This window comes from Peromyscus eremicus, chromosome 22 (assembly GCF_949786415.1).
Source record: "Peromyscus eremicus chromosome 22, PerEre_H2_v1, whole genome shotgun sequence".
NCBI lineage: Eukaryota > Metazoa > Chordata > Mammalia > Rodentia > Cricetidae > Peromyscus > Peromyscus eremicus.
The window spans coordinates 40,646,812-40,663,264 of record NC_081437.1 but is presented as its reverse complement, the minus strand read 5'-3'; the positions used below and the strand labels follow the sequence as shown (position 1 = coordinate 40,663,264).

Sequence of the window (16,453 nt, the reverse complement as noted above, 5' to 3'; positions counted from 1 at the left end):
CCACTGGGCCATGTCATCCAGGGTGTCCTCACCAGTCATGGGTGGTTCTGGTGTGGGAGGGCCAGGACAGAGGAAGATGAGGCTTCGGGGTGAAGGAGCTAATGGGCCTGCACAACCGTGGATCCTGTTACACCCCCAGACGAGGTGGGCATTGGCTACAGTGTACGCTTTATTTAAATTTGGTAAAGCTGGAAGAAATCCTTTCACCTTCAGGTTTATCTAATCAAATACAGTAGAAATGCCAGCCGTCCTCTTATAGACCTGGGTCAAGTTGATATCATTCTCCCCCCACCCCCTTCCGTGCTTTCACAGGAACCTCTGCCTTCACAGTGTGTTCCAGAACAGCCTGGGCATTGTGCCTGCTGGGTGGGAGGGGTCTAGTTGATACTTGTTCTCTGGTTATTATGTCCAAGGCAAGAGAGACCTGGGGGTGCGGGGGGTGTGCAGCCACACCGTAGTCACAAGTTCAGCCTTTCCCTGCAGTACCCACGTCTCCTAAATGGTGCAGGTATGGCCACCGAGGGTCAGAAACCTGCACTGAAGATACCCTTCTCGTATCTGTAGTCAGAACCTTAGGTGGCTGTCCTTCCCACAGATATTCAAGCCCCTTAGTGGCCTGGGACACTGCAGACCCTGGAGCTCTTCACAGTACCCCTCACCCCCCTCACAGGAGTAGAGAGAGGCTGTAACCTGCTCCAGTCCCTCCCACTGTGTGTAGATGCATGCTATGCTAGTTACCTTTCCTAAAAGTACTGTGACCCACCACCCATCATAAACCTCTTAAGGGAAAATGTTTGTTTTGATTCGTGGTTTTAGAGTCCAGAGTAGTCACTTGGCCCGTGTGCCTCAGCAAAGCATCACAGGAAGATTGAGTGGCACAAGCTGTTCCCTTTGTAACAGATAAATGGCTGGGGACCAGATGGTCCCAAGGACCTTTCCCCAGTACCCACTTCCACCAGCCAAGCCCTGCGTCCTGAGCTTTCTAGAACCTCGTAGTAGTGCCACCAGCTTGGGACATGAGCATTAACCAGCGAGCCTACTGGGGCCACAACGCGTGTTGGAAAAAACATGGCCAGGAGAGTCAGAGCAGACAGAGTCCTTGTTGGCTCTGCCTTCGCTACCTGCACTGCCAATAGCTCCCGTGTGTCGCCCCCCACACCGCAGTGGGGAGCCCCTCTTGGTCAATGACAGTTTCCACCCCCCATGGGTGCAGATGTGCGATCCAGGGCTCCACGGATACAACCTTCCCACAGGCCTGAATGCCCAGTACAGAGATCTGAGACAGGTGAAGGGGTAGCTCTAGAACATGGAATTGTGCACACAGACCTCTCCACACCCCTCATACCCAGAGAACTGTCCGCTTTCCTTCTGTGTTTGGGTTTTTCTAGATGTAAATGCCAGCCTTTGTCCTAATTCACTGAGCTCTCAGACTGAATCCTGACTGCTGGTGCCCTCTGCTGTCCCTTATCCCTCCCTTTCTTCCCAGGCTCTCTCCACTCCAGCCTGAGGGGATTTAAGACTTTATTCCCTGTCAGTTTCTGGCTTCATGATTAGAAATTAGCTGGGAAATGTCATTTGATCTAGTTTGAACTGGCTTGCTTCTCTCCAAGGTCACAGTCTTGAACCCCATGTCTGTCCCCTGAATTTCTCAAAGGTCAGTCTTGAATCCTATGTGTATCTCAAGTCACAGTCCACAGCTAATTATTCTCTTGGTTGTACAAATTCTGACTTTACAAAGAATTCCCAGGGTGGCATAGGTATGTGGGGAGAGAGGACACTCAGTGGTGTCCTCCACTGCCTGCCTCCTGGAGGGTAGCCACTGGGGTAATGTCACCCAGCAGGTGGTGAGAGAGAGGTTTTTCCACAGAACAGACAGAGTGCAGGAGAACCTTTTCCACTAACATTCTCCCCATTTTTCTCCCACACATAGTCTTTACTCTTAACACACATTCTCATTCTGCCCTTCAGGATATAATAAATAAATAATAAAGTAGTAAAGTAATAATAATAAACCCTCTCCCCAAGCCACAGGGGCCATAGCGGCTTTTCTTTCTGGGAAAACCCAAAAACAGAAGAAACGATGGAAAGGTTTTAACCAAACAATAAAAACTATGTGCCAGGTGGTGGTGGTGGTGGTGGTGGTGGTGGTGGTGGTGGTGGTGGCGGCGGCGGCGGCGGCGGCGGCGGCGGCGGCGGCGGCGCACGCCTTTAATCCCAGCACTCAGGAGGCAGAGGCAGGTGGATCTCTGTGAGTCCGAGACCAGCCTGGGCTACAGAGTGAGATCCAGGACAGGCTCCAAAGCTACACAAAGAAACCCTGTCTCGAAAAACAACAAAAAACTATGCAAAGTGGCAACATGAGCGTTTGATGGGATCTAGCCAGCGTTGTAGGAAAGGCCAGAGGCCCAGTGGTGCCCCGGGGGAAGGGAGCTGCTGTTCCCACACAAGTCAGTCGCCCTTGTAACACATCTGATGCTTTTCATGAAAAGAAAAACTGAACGCCCACTGTGTTCAGTGTCTGAAAATGGCTTTGAGTCTCATAAGCCTAAACTCCACCTCCCACCAAAGTGGGGGTCCTGCTCTCCTCATCAGCTCCAAGTAACTGGCAGTCATCCCAGCACAAAGGACACGTCCATGCGAGCATTTCTCAGCGGACTGGTTTTCACCAGAGAAATTGGCTGTGTCTAGAACATACGATGACAGTGTGGACAGATCCACTCACAGTTTGTTGTCCTTGTTTGAAATGACTGCAGATCCTGGCCAACTTGGAGCAAGGCTTAGCTGAAGACGGCGGCCTGAGCAGCGTCACCCAGGAGAGCAGGCAAGGTGAGCAGTCCCCTTCTGTTGGCGCTCTCGGGTGTGCAAGGCTCTCTCACTGTTCACCCATTTCCCCGTACGCTGCACTGTAGATGTACCCTGGGTAGATGGGAGGAAGAACATGGGTTAACCCCAATGGTGAGAAGTATAAATTGGTTCTGAGATTGACCCGACCCAGCCATTCGTGCCCTTGGGACTTTTCATTTGCCGAGACAGATTCGCATGGCCGGAGGGAGCCCAGTGAGGAAGGGAAGGGAGCTGTAGCATGCACTGTTAGTGGCTGAACGTTCTGATCTTTCATGTTTTTTTGGAAATCACCTGTGGACACATGGTGGATTGCATGAGCATGCCTCTGAGAAGGTCATGTCTCAGTCTGTTTCCTTTTGCTATAATGAAGCACCCAAATCTGGTTAATTTATAAAGAAGAGAGTTGTATTAGACTCACAGTTCTGGAGTCTGGGACGTCCATGAGTTGGTGCTGGCATGTGGTGGGGTCTTCTGCGTTGTAGCAGGAAGTGGGTATCACACAGCTCTTTTATAAAACCACCAATGCCATGGTAAGCCCTCACCTCAGGACCTCATCTAAGCTCCCAGTGCCCTCCCAAAGGCCCCCACTTCAAATACCATCAACATGTGGCTTTAGGGATTATATCCCCAATATGTGAACTTAGTGTACACATTTCTACCATAGCAGTTTTTCTGGTTACAGTGTGCTGAGTACACTGGCAAGGAGCCAGTTCCTTTGAGGAAGTTTATGACTCCCTGGGTTTGAAGGGCCAGGGGTGTGTGTGTGTGTGTGTGTGTGTGTGTGTGTGTGTGTGTGTGTGCGTGCACGTGCGCTGTGTGGGTGATTGATAAGTGGTGTATGCGTGTATGACTTGAGATGTTTGTGTGTGTGCATTCACATGGGTATATCCTGTTGGTAACTAGACTGAAACCCAGAGGCATGGATGTGTTGTCTGATGCAAGCAGTATAGTCTCCAACTCAGCCCTTACTCCTGACGACCTCAAAAATCATCAGTCCACCCTCCACTCACATCAAATGTCTGTGAAGAGATCATCCCAACTCACCAGTGAGTTCAGAGCCAGTTTAAAAACCAAAAAAATGGTCAGTGAAGGTTCTGAACCAACAGATGGCTGATATCAGAAGTGAGCAGAGATGTGCAGTTCACTTGTCTGCTGCATGGACAGCCATGGGTACTGGCCTTGTCCTGTTTGCAAGTGGGAGTGCTTCTCTCCTTTCAGGTAGCACTTCTGTGGTCACTGCCAGTGTCCACCTTCACCAAAGCCTGTGAAGAAGGCCGACCAGCATTGTTCCCTTCTGAGACTAAAGGCCTGGGAAAGTGGTCAGTTCCAGGCTGCAGGGACTAAAACAGCCACCAAGGCCTGCCTGACCTCTCCATAGCCACCAGACATGAGCAGAGTCTGTGTGCATGGATCCGCCGCCGCCGCCCTGGGCAGCAGATGTGCTGTGTCTGCATCAGGCACACTTGTAGGTTTAGGGTTCTGGCGTGGAAGTGGGCTCCCAACTACTGCTTTGTCTCCTGTCTGAGCTGGGTTGTTTTTCTTGCTGCGTCTGTGCAGGTGGTCTCATGAGAGCCCACTCTGGCCATCCCACTGAGAACACTGTCTTCTGTCTCCAGTGCAGCAGACAGTGAATAACAGTTCTGGGTGAGGCCCAGTGAGGTTAGGCTGGGGTTGGGGGCTTTGAAATCAGTACTCAGGGCACAGCGTTTGCCGGCTTGCACAGACATGCTTGCTTGTGCGTGCTCACACCTCTCTCTCCTGCAGCTTCTGTTCAGCTGTGGAGGTCGCGTCTGGGCCGTGTGCTGTACTCCATGGCAAACTGCCTGCTCCTGATGAAGGTACGTGGGCAGCTGAGCTGTAGAGCACCTTGTTCTAGAAGATACTGTCAGCAGGAGGCTGGAAGGAAGTGCTGTGTTCCGACAGGCCTGACGAGGAAGTGGGCCACCGGCCTCAGCAGTGTTCAGCGTGGCCTAGATTGCTCAGTAGAGTTTACTCACACTTGGGGGCCAAACTTGTCATTTTGAAATTCCACAGAAAACGGTTTATGTTACTGAATTTAATTTGAGCAGGCCTAGGTCTAAATGGTCTAATTAAAACTGCTCATTCCACCCGTTTTCCTCTGAACTACATCCAGAAAAGTGTCCTTTGTTCTCCTGGTTTTAGTGTGAGGGTCATTTTTTTTTTTAAATTAATGATTGATGGTTTTGACATCTGAAGGCAGGCTTTCCCACCAGACCCACTTGTGAGGAGGTCACCCCAAGCTTTCCACCTGAGGAACCCGTGTGGACCAGGGAGCCCAGCCAGCCGTCAGTCACTGTCTTCTCCACACGAGCCCTGCCAGCCTGGGCAGCGTGTTCTCAGGCTTCTCTCTCATTTCCAGTACATCCCATGCCTGGCTTGCCTCCCGCCCTGGGCACGGGTGGCCTTGCTGCCAGCTGCAGGCACTGAAGCTGCCACAGAATCTGTCAGCGGCAGACGCCCGGAGCAGCGCCATTAACACCTTCCGAGCTGTGGTGAGACAGCTCATCCCTCCTCCCACAGCCAAGGTCATCCTGCTCCGACTGAGCGTCCGCCAGTGGGCATGTTACCAAGTGGAGGAGCGTGCTCCTCCACGGGACCGTGTCCTTGGGTTTGGCAGGGGGAAGTGTGTGCCCACCGCCCAGCTGTAGGAGAGAGTGCATCCTCTGCACCTCTGCAGGTGTGTGATGTGTGTGTAGACAGACAGGCCAGGCTCATTCTCTGGTAGGTGACCTTGACACAGGAAGAATGGGTGTCCTAAAATCTCTCCCAGCCCCGGGCCTCACAGCTTTTTCCTACTTTTTAACACATTACAGAAGTTGTGTGTCTAACACATTTGCACAGGGCCTGTTGTCTGTAGGGCCACACCGTTCCTGGTCTCTTCCCCCTCCCCCACCCCATGACATCATTGCAGAGCCTGCACCGTGGTCTCCCCATGTGCTGCAGCCTTTAGCCAGCGAAGGGCTGCTTCCTCCATTCCCACTGCACCCTACGCAGGCCTCTCCCTCAGCACTGCTGTGCCCGGGGGCAACCTTAGAAGCCACAGTGAGCATCCATCACCACCTGAAAGTCTCTTGGTCACCAAGCGCTGTCAGGCATGCAGCATTGGTGCTGTCCAACCACGAGCTGCGGATCCTCGGGGAAGGAAGTCCCTGCTTTGATGTCGGGCACTCGGCTGCTTGCATTTCTGAGATGCTCTGTTTGGAAATCGTGTAACAAAAATGCTTCTCTTTGTTTTCCTGCAGCAGTGATAACCACCACCAACGTAAGCACAGACATCTGACTGTGTCACCCTATCACTCCAGACTCAGTACAAGACAGATTATCATATTTCAAAAATACTTCCACAATGGGTGTAATTTAAGTTATAAGTTTGGTTTAATCTTTCATTTTCATGAGTTACAGTGAAAGAAATGTGGCAAGTGGATGCAAGTATATATGTTCTTCTGCCATCTAGTGGGCACAACCAGTATTGCCACAGTGGCTGGGCTGCATGGCTGGGGCCTGTGTGCCCGCTAACAATGACTTAGTCAGTCAGCTTTTAGATGATAAGAAATTTGGTTATATGTTCCAGTTCTGAGTACCCCACAGTACATTGTCCGGGACACTTGCTTGCAAGACAAAGCCCTCTGTTCGTAAACGTGACTGGAGTGAACCTGCCTGGTGTTGTAGCCTCCCTTGGACACTCCCTAGCTCCATGTCCCCATGCCTCCCACACAACACCACCACCTTTGTGGCTTCTCCTTTGTGGGCAGAAGCCTGCAGCAGGCACACCGGCTGCCTCCTCCTTGCTCAGATCACACAAACTCCATGAAGGCTTTGGTGTCAAAAGGCCATTATTACGATTTAGCTGTCACTCCGCGGGGCCATTGCTAACAGGTCGGGCTAGAGTGCTTCTGCCCGCGTGGGGGTGTCTGTTATTTCTTTCCGAGGGGCGTGGCTAGAAGAGTAGATTGGATACCCCAAGACGCTGTTGTTGGCCTCATTCCTTTAAAGAGGCCCTGCAGGTTCCAGGAATGAGTGATTTCACTAAATTGTAACCAACTAGAAAGTACCCAGCACCGCTCTAACCCTCCTCTAACAGGCTCGCCCTAACCACTGAGGCTTGTTGACATCTGCAAACACTGAGGCCTCTGGCACCTGCCCACTGATCCTTTCTCTGCTGCTACTTTCCCAAGCCTGTGGGTCTACCCTGCCTTCCAGGAGAGCAGTAAAATTCCATCAAAGCTAGGCATGGTGTTGCACACCTTTTTAATCCCAACACTTGGGAGGCAGAGGCAGGGGGATCTCTGAGAGTTCAAGACCAGCCTGGTCTGCATCACTATAGGCTGTACAGAACTACACAGTTTTAAAAAAAAATTATAACAGGTATATTCAGGTGTATTTAAGCATGTTTCTTTCCTGCCGGGCCATCCTCAGTATCATGATCCCCTGACTCCAGGCACCAGTCATAAAACCTAGGCTCCTAGCAGGGCTTGTTACCCAGGCATACGGCCCTTCCATGCTCCTGCCCTGGCCCTGTCCACAGCTGTCTATCACATTCATCAAGAGCAAAACGGAGCGCAGGTCACGACAGCATTGATCAGGTGCAGCACTGTGACTTGGAGCCGGCGACACTCAGCACAGTCTGCCTTTTGCTCACTGAAACCAAATGTAAGGGTACATGTCAGGGCAGCAGGATGGAGCTTAGGGGCCATGACTCTCCTGCTCCTCTGTGGAGCAGCCAGACCCCAGGACAGTGGTCTGAAAGCAGGTCCACAAGCAACACAAGACAGCGTGTTCTCTCAGCCATAACCCTGGCTTCCAGAGTGAGGTGCTGTCACAGCCTGCTCTGTGGACACCTCATGGTACATGGACACAGATGCACCTGCGCACACTCGCATGCACCTGCTGGCACATGAGAAGTAAGGCAGCCTGTCCACGGGCAGCAGTGATGTGGTGGGAGAGAAAATCAAGGCATGTGGGCTCTGGCTCCTTGTGAGCATCAGGCCTTGAATAAAATTAGTTTTAACGAGCTGCACTTGAAGGTACCAGACTGAAGAGTCTTCTTTTTTTTTTTTTTTTTTTTTTTTTCCTGCCAAACTGGAATTTTACTCATCGTCTGTCTTTTAACCTCCCAATTAGCAAACTCAGTAACTGTAGTCCCAGTTTGGAGGAAACAAAGTTTAGAATACAGAAATGAAATACCTTCCCAAATTTTATGGTTAGGAGAAAATTAGCAGTGATGGCCCTGGGCTGGTGACCATGAGCTGTAACCAAGAGGAAATAAGTGTTCAGCACAGTTCATGCCACAAAGCTTGCTCAGGTACTCGGCTACAGAGGATGCAGGAAGAGCTGACCTCGGAACCTTGTGATGGGCAGCACTCGAATCTCTGAGACCAACTCTCACACCTTTTATTGCTGTAGACCAAAAGTGGAGATGGACGCTACGTGGGTGGTAGGCAGACTTTGCCTTGAGGAGGGGCTGCGGGCCACCACTAGGAAAGCACACAAAGCTGGAGCACGTGAAGACAAAGGCTCTGCAGCGTGCAGACACCAAGCTTACAGCACCACAGTGCCTCTGTGCACTTCTCTCTGTAGAGCAGCAGGAACAACACATGCATTCTAGGAAGCGGTGACATCCACGTGTCCTCACAGTCACAGCAGAGTTGATTGGGAGGCTGTTTGTTTCAATACAGATATTTCACCTCAGTATCTAGCACAGAAAATGTTTGAGACACTTTCAAAGTGTGGCTTCTGTGTTTGCAGGATGGGACGGTACAGAACCACAAGTCCTTATAACAACTCTGCCAGAAAAGAGCTAGGGACCCAATGTGGGGACTTCTGACTTCTGCTTAGGTGGGAGCAAGAAGCAGCCTTTAGGCCTAAGCTAGGTCCAGAACCCCTGTGATGACAGGAGGATGTATGTCACACAGAACTCAGTCCTCACCCACCACCATCGGAGGGAGGGAGGGGTTCCGCACTGGCCAGCTGCCTCCACAGCTCTGTGTGTGTGTGTGTGTGTGTGTGTGTGTGTGTGTGTGTGTGTGTGTGTGTGTGTGTGTGTGTGTGTGTGTGTGTGTAGTGCTCTATGGACAGCTGAGCAGCTTCTCCAGCTCACGGCATGCTTTTGGTCTCTTGCCACAGGACTATGTGCTAGCCATAGACGCTTACCGCGCAGTTACCAAGTACTACCCGGAGCAGGAGCCGCAGCTGCTGAGTGGCATTGGCCGCATCCTCCTCCAGGTACCAGACACACTTCGAACAGCCTGAAAGCTGAATATGGCAGCTGCAATCCAGCAGAGTTGCCTGGAAGTTCTGTCCCTCAGAACTTACACAAATAGGGATTAATGAAATACTTCAGTTCAAATTAACATGGCCACTCAAGGTGTGCTTTGCAATGATTCTGTTGGATGTTCTGTCCTGTTGCAGTTAGAGACGTCTGCCAACCTGCAGCTGCTCTGTTGAGGGAACACCCAAGTGCACCCTGACACAGTGGCTGCAGTAACCCCTTCAGAGGCTCTAACGTTTGGCACGTGTTCCTGCCAGTGCCAGAGTCGTGTTCTCCCACTGCAGGCTGCCCAGCGTATGTCTGTGTGTCTGTCTCTCGAGAGCCTCTGGGGGGGGGGGGGGGGGCAGGACAGCTAATGGCAAGCGGGGAGAGAGCCAGCTACACAGGCATATGTCACAGGAGACGATCACTGCCGCACTCCCGACCTCACAGGGAGCCACATCTAAACAGCATCTCTGCCTCTTCCTGACACCTAGAAGTCTGGAACTTCCAGGTGCCAAACCCTCTGTCTTGGCTCCTTAGCAAATGTGTGTCCCTCATAGACCACATCTCCACAGCAAAAGCCATGTAACATAAGGAAGGGTAAATGCTTCCGGACGACTTCATTACTAAGCTGGAGCTGATTAATGTTGAGTGCATGGGAGGATAATGGAAAAGAGAGCCCTTGCTCCATCTTGAATTCAGTCTGCAAATCAGGGGAGGGCCATGGCTCTCTGGTGTTGAAAGCCTGTGAGTGAAACAGGTGTCAGCCAGTGCTGTCCTTGGGAGAGAAGAGGGGTGGTGTCCTCAGCAGATAGAGGGCAAAACATAAGGGCAGTAGGTTTGCTGTGTAGCAGGGCTGGGCTGCTCAGCCTTGGGGGCTGCAGCAGGCCAGTGCTCCTTCTCAAGATCAAAGACGGGGGCTGGAGAGATGGCTCAGAAGTTAAGAGCACTGACTGCTCTTCCAAAGGTCCTGAGTTCAATTCCCAGCAACCACATGGTGGCTCACAACCATCTGTAATGACATCTGGTGCCCTCTTCTGGCCTGCAGTCATACATGCTGTATACGTAATAAATAAATAAATCTTTAAAAAAAAAAAAAAAAAAAGATCAAAGACAGAGGAGAGCCACAGTCCTCCGGATGTGTTGCTCCAAATGAGCTGAAGTATCCCAAGGCGTCAGAGCCCAGAGAGGTTAGACCTTCAAGGCCAGGATGCCTGGGCACTGTTGAGTTTGACCTACACGCAGTGTGGTGCTGGCATCTGCGTCTTGCATGCCCGCACCAAGAGTCACTGGCCAGTCTTCAGTGAGAAAGAGAACCAGCCTCCCTCTGCAGCCATCCCAGCAGAGTCAGGTCCTCATCAACACAGCATGGCCAGGCTTAAGATACCTGGTCATCCCACCCTGATGGGTGAGCAGAGTGAGCCTCTCTACAGCCATTTCTGTTTGAGGGTGTGAAACCAAATGTAGATGTACTCACATGTTCTCAGAGGCCATCCCTGGCTCCTGAGTCTAGGAAAACACACCAGAGAAAGGGAGAATCAGACACCGATCCAAACAAGGCAGTGCACTTTGCATTACAGTGCTAAGGAGCGAGAATAGAAGCAGTTCTCTGTAAACAGATGTGCAGAGGCCTGAGGGGAAATTTGGTAGCATCAGGGATAGACCACACCAACCAAGATGAAGTAAGTGATAGACAGTGGGCTCCTAGATAATCTCACACAGGTGAATTTGGATATTGACATGCACCTTCTCCATTGGCTTCACACTTATATTTAAATTTGTTTTTAAGGTTTTTCTAAAATATTATGTGACTTAAGAATAGGCGAGCCCCTATTTTATCATCCCCACAATTGCTGGGCCACAGAGAAAGAGAACTTTGACAAGTACAAACGCCCCAGAGGCACATGCCCCTCCCCTAGCCTCTCCCGGGTCTCCTGGCCACAGACCTGTTGTAACTCCTCAGGGTGTGTTATTCTGAAGAGCGGTCTTCATCCCTCCTGAGATGAGCATAGAGCAAGTCTGGCTGTGAGCACAGGCACCTCTGTACACTGTGCCGTTCATGTAACAGCTGGAGACCCAGCTCAGGCCTGCAGCACAATAAAGGGCTTGTTTTTGATTCAGTTCCCAGATTCGAGGGAACTCTTAATGCCTTTGCCTGTCCCCACAGGCGTGATTGCCTCCTGCCCACATTCCCTGCCAGCCCTCAGAGAGGCCAGGTGGCATCTGCATATTTGAAACTCTCCGGCCTGTGGATGTCACCATCACACACAGCATCCTGCAGACCATGTGTGCCTTCTGCTCAGAAAGCAGGTGGATGGTAGCTAGCGGGAGGGAATTGGACATGAGAGGGATTCCACATCGAGGAAGCCCATTCACAGAAGGCTGGACACACCTGTATCCAGGAGCTTCTCAGACAGTCTAAAAGCAGAACAGAGTAATTCAGTCTCTGGACATCTGGAGCATTCGTCCTTTGAAGTTACGTCTCTGGCTCACACTCTGGCCCTCCAGATCTTTTCACATGGGTCTTAGGAGGTCATCACTCATACCAGCAAGGTAGCTTTTGAACCACCACAGAAGTGCAGTAGCCAATGGATGCCACAGCACTGTCGTCCAGGGCAGGACAAGAGGATACTTGTGACCATGTGACTTCAAAGCAGAAGACCCATGACTATCAGAGTTCACTGAAGAGCCAGGAAGGTGTCGGACCATGGAGGACTGCAGGGAGCCAGGGAGTGAATGCTGGAACACCAGAGAGGAGCGGGGAGGCCTCAACGTGTCAGGGATGGCAGCAGCATAGCAGGTGGGGACAGTGGTGCACAGTGGCCCAGGGGTGCCCGATGGGTGATGGCTGTACACCCGGATGTGTCCTAGACGTCACATTAAATATCTGTTGTATACTTGCAGCTCATTAACCAGCAGTCAGACCTCAAGAAACTGCTTAGAAAGGAATGGCCTCTAACTTGAAAAGCTGTCAACCCCTCCCCAGGAAATGCAAAAACTTTTCTTGTTTATTTTTTGAGCCATTGAGTGGCTAGAAATGATTATAAGGACAAATAGCAAATGAAGAGATGTCTTATTCAAGAACATCCGTTAGAAGGCTGAAGTGTTTGAACCAGGGCTGCCTCCTCATCCCCAGCTCAGCATGTGAGATGAGCCCAAGCTAGAGAGTTGTTCTTCCACTCACAACCCTCCCCCCCAGGCCTAGGGCCACTGTAGATACAGTGGTCACTAACTGTTCGTTACCCCCTCCTGCAGGGTGCAGCAGTGCTCCACCAGGGTAGGACCTCGGGCTCTCTCTCCCCAAGCTGCCCTACCCAGTGTACTCTAGAGTCACTCTGGAGAGACTTACCTGGGCCTCACTATGCTTCCAAAAACAGGCTTGCAGATAGGTAGCCGATGACCTGCTCCCCATAGCACTGACTCCCCACATACAACCTAAGACAGATGTCACCCCAAGTGTGTTTCCAAACAGTGACAAAGTGCTGTCAAAGGGGAGAGCCACCAGGCTGAGACAGCCCAGACAAGCCTCCTCATACATAAGCTGGACTTGACCAGAATCGAGAACTCACACAGCTCAACCCTCAGGGGTCCTCCAGGCAAACGGGGTGTTTATTATAATAAGGTACAGCATGGTCAAAAGATGGTATTCTGTGTGACTTTTGGAGTGTCTTAAATGTCTCCTGCTCACTGGGTAACACACAGGGGACTTCCTGTTGAGACAACACTGGGGAACAAGTGTGACTTTACATTTATACCTCTTTTAACCTGTCAGCTAAACTGACTGGATAACTTTGTCAAAGCAGATTGGAGACATAAAAACAGCTGAAAGATATTTTCAAGACGTCGAGAAAGTAGCACAGAAGTTGGATGGACTGCAGGGTAAAATCATGGTTTTAATGAACAGGTAAATACCTTTCAATGATTTACTAAGTGTGTGTGCACACACACATGCATGCTGAGCTTAGAGGACCACTGTGCAGAGTTGGCTCTGACACATGTGAGCTCTGGGGACTGACTGACCTCAGGGTTTGAGGGACAGCTGGTCATCTCATTGACCCACAGTTTGGGGTATGTCTTTCTCCCACCTGTCCCCGTCCTCAGTACTGAGACCCAGGAGCCTCAGGCCAGATAGCCTGTTGGCGTTCTAGAATCACAGCCCTGTTCCTTACTCCTGGGAACCAGTCTGAAGATATCCCTGCTCTTCAGAGCACGCTTGTTTTCAGTACAGACTAACATCAGTGTGTTATACCCACCACTGGGCTCCTGCCAGCACTGTTGTCAGATGAGCTTTCATGAGTCATGTATCACAAGATCATGAGTGTGTGGTCATCAGGACAGACCTGCTCCCCCTTCTGACCAGGCCCAGAAAGTGAACATGGAGTGGGGTTCAGTTTATAAGGCAGGAAGTATCTGGACTGGAGCCTGCATGGCTGACTTGCTGATGTTTCAGTCAGCAGTAAAGCCACTGAGGACACAGGACTCACTCTGGCAGGTGTGGCCCTTATCCCTATGGTGCATGTGAAACTGGCCCTGGCTGGAGAGAACCCTTGACTTTCCTGTGCTCACCACTTTATCTGTTGTGTGCATTGCAGAGCCTTTCTGTACCTGGGCCAGAATAACTTTTCAGAAGCTCACAAGTTCTTTACAGAGATCTTGAGGATGGACCCCACAAATGCAGTGGTAAGACATGCAGACTTGGGACCCCACAGGTCCCTCTACCTTTTGCAGAGCAGCAAACCAGATTCCTGCTCTGGCCTGGCCTGGTCTCCAATAGCCAGAGAGGTCCATAAAGGGGCTGGTGAGACATGGGGACCAGGGACCACCAAGAGCAGGCAGTGCCACCCTAAGCACGTGTCCTTTCCTCCAGGCCAACAACAATGCTGCCGTGTGTCTGCTTTACCTGGGCAAGCTCAAAGACTCCCTGCGGCAGCTGGAGGCCATGGTGCAGCAGGACCCCAAACACTACCTGCACGAGAGTGTGCTCTTCAACCTGACCACCATGTATGAGCTGGAATCCTCAAGGAGCATGCAGAAGAAGCAGAGCCTACTCGAAGCTGTCGCCAGCAAAGAAGGGGACAGCTTCAACACACAGTGCCTCAAGCTGGCCTAGTTCCCACCAGGTCTCTGTACCCTGCAGACACTTGAGCAGCTCAGTAAACACATTTGACAGGTGTATAGGAGCATGCCTTGAGCTGGGGCTGCTCTTGGACCCACTGCCCTGCCCGCTGTGCAGTCGCCACGGCACTGCCTGTTGGTGAAACACAAGACACTCTGGGTCCCTTGGTTTGTCCCTGGAAGTTACCTGCTCATTTCTGAACACTCACAGAGAACCAGCAGGTGTACAATACTGCCTGTTCTCACTGCAGGCCTAAAAGATTACAGTTCATTGTCTTCTTTGCACGACATCCCAAACCAGAGCATCACTTTGATTATTCAGCTCACTTCTGGCCTGACAGGCCACCCTGGATGGCCTGGGGATGGATTGAAAGCCATCAGCACACTCAGAACACAGCTGGGACAAGAAGCATCCCAGGCCAGGCATAGCATCCATGCATTCCTGTGTGCCTGGAAGTCGGGATATGTGCTTAGTGCTTGTGTACTTTTCCACTTTGAGAAATGTAAAGAACCTGACAACAGCTTCGGGTATGCAGCTTTCCCAGTTCGAGGGAAAACACTCATTAAAGGCAGGATACACAACCTTGGGATTCAGTAGAACACAGTTTGTGCCTCGTGTGCTGAGGGCCTGGGTTCCACCCCAGCTCCATCAACAAATGTCTGTGGCACAAAGCAACGCCACATGTCTGTTCACTGTTGTAATAAAATGAAAAGATAAAGCTCTTGTGTGGCTTCCTGGGGAGACATGGGCAAATACCTCAGGTGACACCGATGACAGACCAGACTGCCTTGCCCAAGACTAACCTAGAGAAGCAGTGAATTAGTGGGGAGGGGAGGGGTGTCACTCACAGGAGCATGGACACCCCGAGGTACTGGGAAGGACACCTACCTTGGTGAGGACTCTCAAAAGCTGGGTCTGTGGAGCTCCTGCAGAACTTGGAGGCAGCTCAGTGGCCAGCCCCCTCTCCCCAGCTGCTCCTACTGTGTGACCTTGAGGAGGGGCCTGTGAACAGTTACACAGGGTCTGTGTTCCTCCAGCAGGCGGTACTTCACAGGACACGGCTACACAGCACTCCACCCGTTCCCAGCACGCGTTCTCCCACACACCCCCTTCACGGCATCCTTTGAGCCTTACAGGTGTTACGGAGATGTTGGTTTATGACTGTTCCTCAGCAACCAACACTCTCAGGAGCTTGGCTGGCTGGGTCTCATCAGTCATCTTTGAGGTAAACACAGGCGTTTCAGAGGGCAGTTGAACAGGCACATCACATCTGCTTTAACAAAGAGCAGTGGCCTATAGCCTGGCCAGCCACAGTATCGGGCATGAGTTTCCTCCAGGGAGCACACCTTGACTCCACTCAGAAGCCAGAAAAAGGACACTGGAGCCCCTAGAGTTACATATGGTTGTGAGCCCCAGGTACAGGTTCTGGGAACCAAACTCCAGTCCTTTGCAAGAGCAGCAAGCAGTCTTGACCCTAAGCCACCTCACCTGGTCTCGTGTTCTGCAGGTTCTTTTTTTTTTTTTTTTTTTTTTTTTTTTTTTTGGTTTTTCGAGACAGAGTTTCTCTGTGTAGCTTTGCGCCTTTCCTGGAACTCGCTTTGGAGACCAGGCTGGCCTCGAACTCACAGAGATCCGCCTGGCTCTGCCTCCCGAGTGCTGGGATTAAAGGCGTGCGCCACCACCGCCCGGCTTGTTCTGCAGGTTCTTAAGGATGGAACCGGGAATATGGCATATGGAAGAGGTGGTGCCAAGTGTACATTCACTGCCACCAAGGACAGAAGGTGGGTGGTGGTCATAGTCTTGATGACCAGGCCCTAGGGGCGGAGGCACAACATCTTGCCTGTATCAGGCCAGGATGTGGGAGGGAAGCCACAAGGGTCCCCAGCTTTGGCCATGGGGAGGCGGTAGAAAACTTACCCTGCTCACCTCAGGCACCACCTCATCAGACGGCATGCCAGGAGCTACCAGATGTTCTGGCAACAGAAACAGCATCCTGAGTTGTAGGATGTCTTGCATCTACAGGTACGGTTGGCCGAGTATTCCCCAGGACTGCACCCCCACTGTCTTAGTGTTCTATGCTATGAAGAAACACCATGACCATGCCAACTCTTATCAAAGAAAGCATTAAATTGGGGCTTGCTTACAACTTCAGAGACTTAGTCCATTATCGTGGCAGGAAGCATGGCAGCATGGAAGCAGACATGGTGCTGGAGAAATAGCTG

General features: G+C 51.4%; 1 protein-coding gene across 2 annotated transcripts in view; it reads left to right on the top strand.

Moving 5' to 3' along the window:
- Trappc12 (trafficking protein particle complex subunit 12) overlaps positions 1-14,949 on the top strand; it is a 66,845-nt gene extending 51,896 nt beyond the window's left edge. Inside the window, exons 7-12 of one of the 2 annotated variants that reach the window (XM_059248248.1) lie at positions 2,754-2,826; positions 4,609-4,682; positions 8,989-9,087; positions 12,919-13,019; positions 13,708-13,795; positions 13,983-14,949. In XM_059248248.1, the coding sequence (XP_059104231.1) occupies positions 2,754-2,826; positions 4,609-4,682; positions 8,989-9,087; positions 12,919-13,019; positions 13,708-13,795; positions 13,983-14,225 (678 nt within the window). In that variant the 3' untranslated portion in view covers positions 14,226-14,949. The remainder of the gene's footprint in view (positions 1-2,753; positions 2,827-4,608; positions 4,683-8,988; positions 9,088-12,918; positions 13,020-13,707; positions 13,796-13,982) is intronic. The other variant, XM_059248249.1, reaches the window with a different exon arrangement.
- Positions 14,950-16,453: the final 1,504 nt, after the last annotated feature.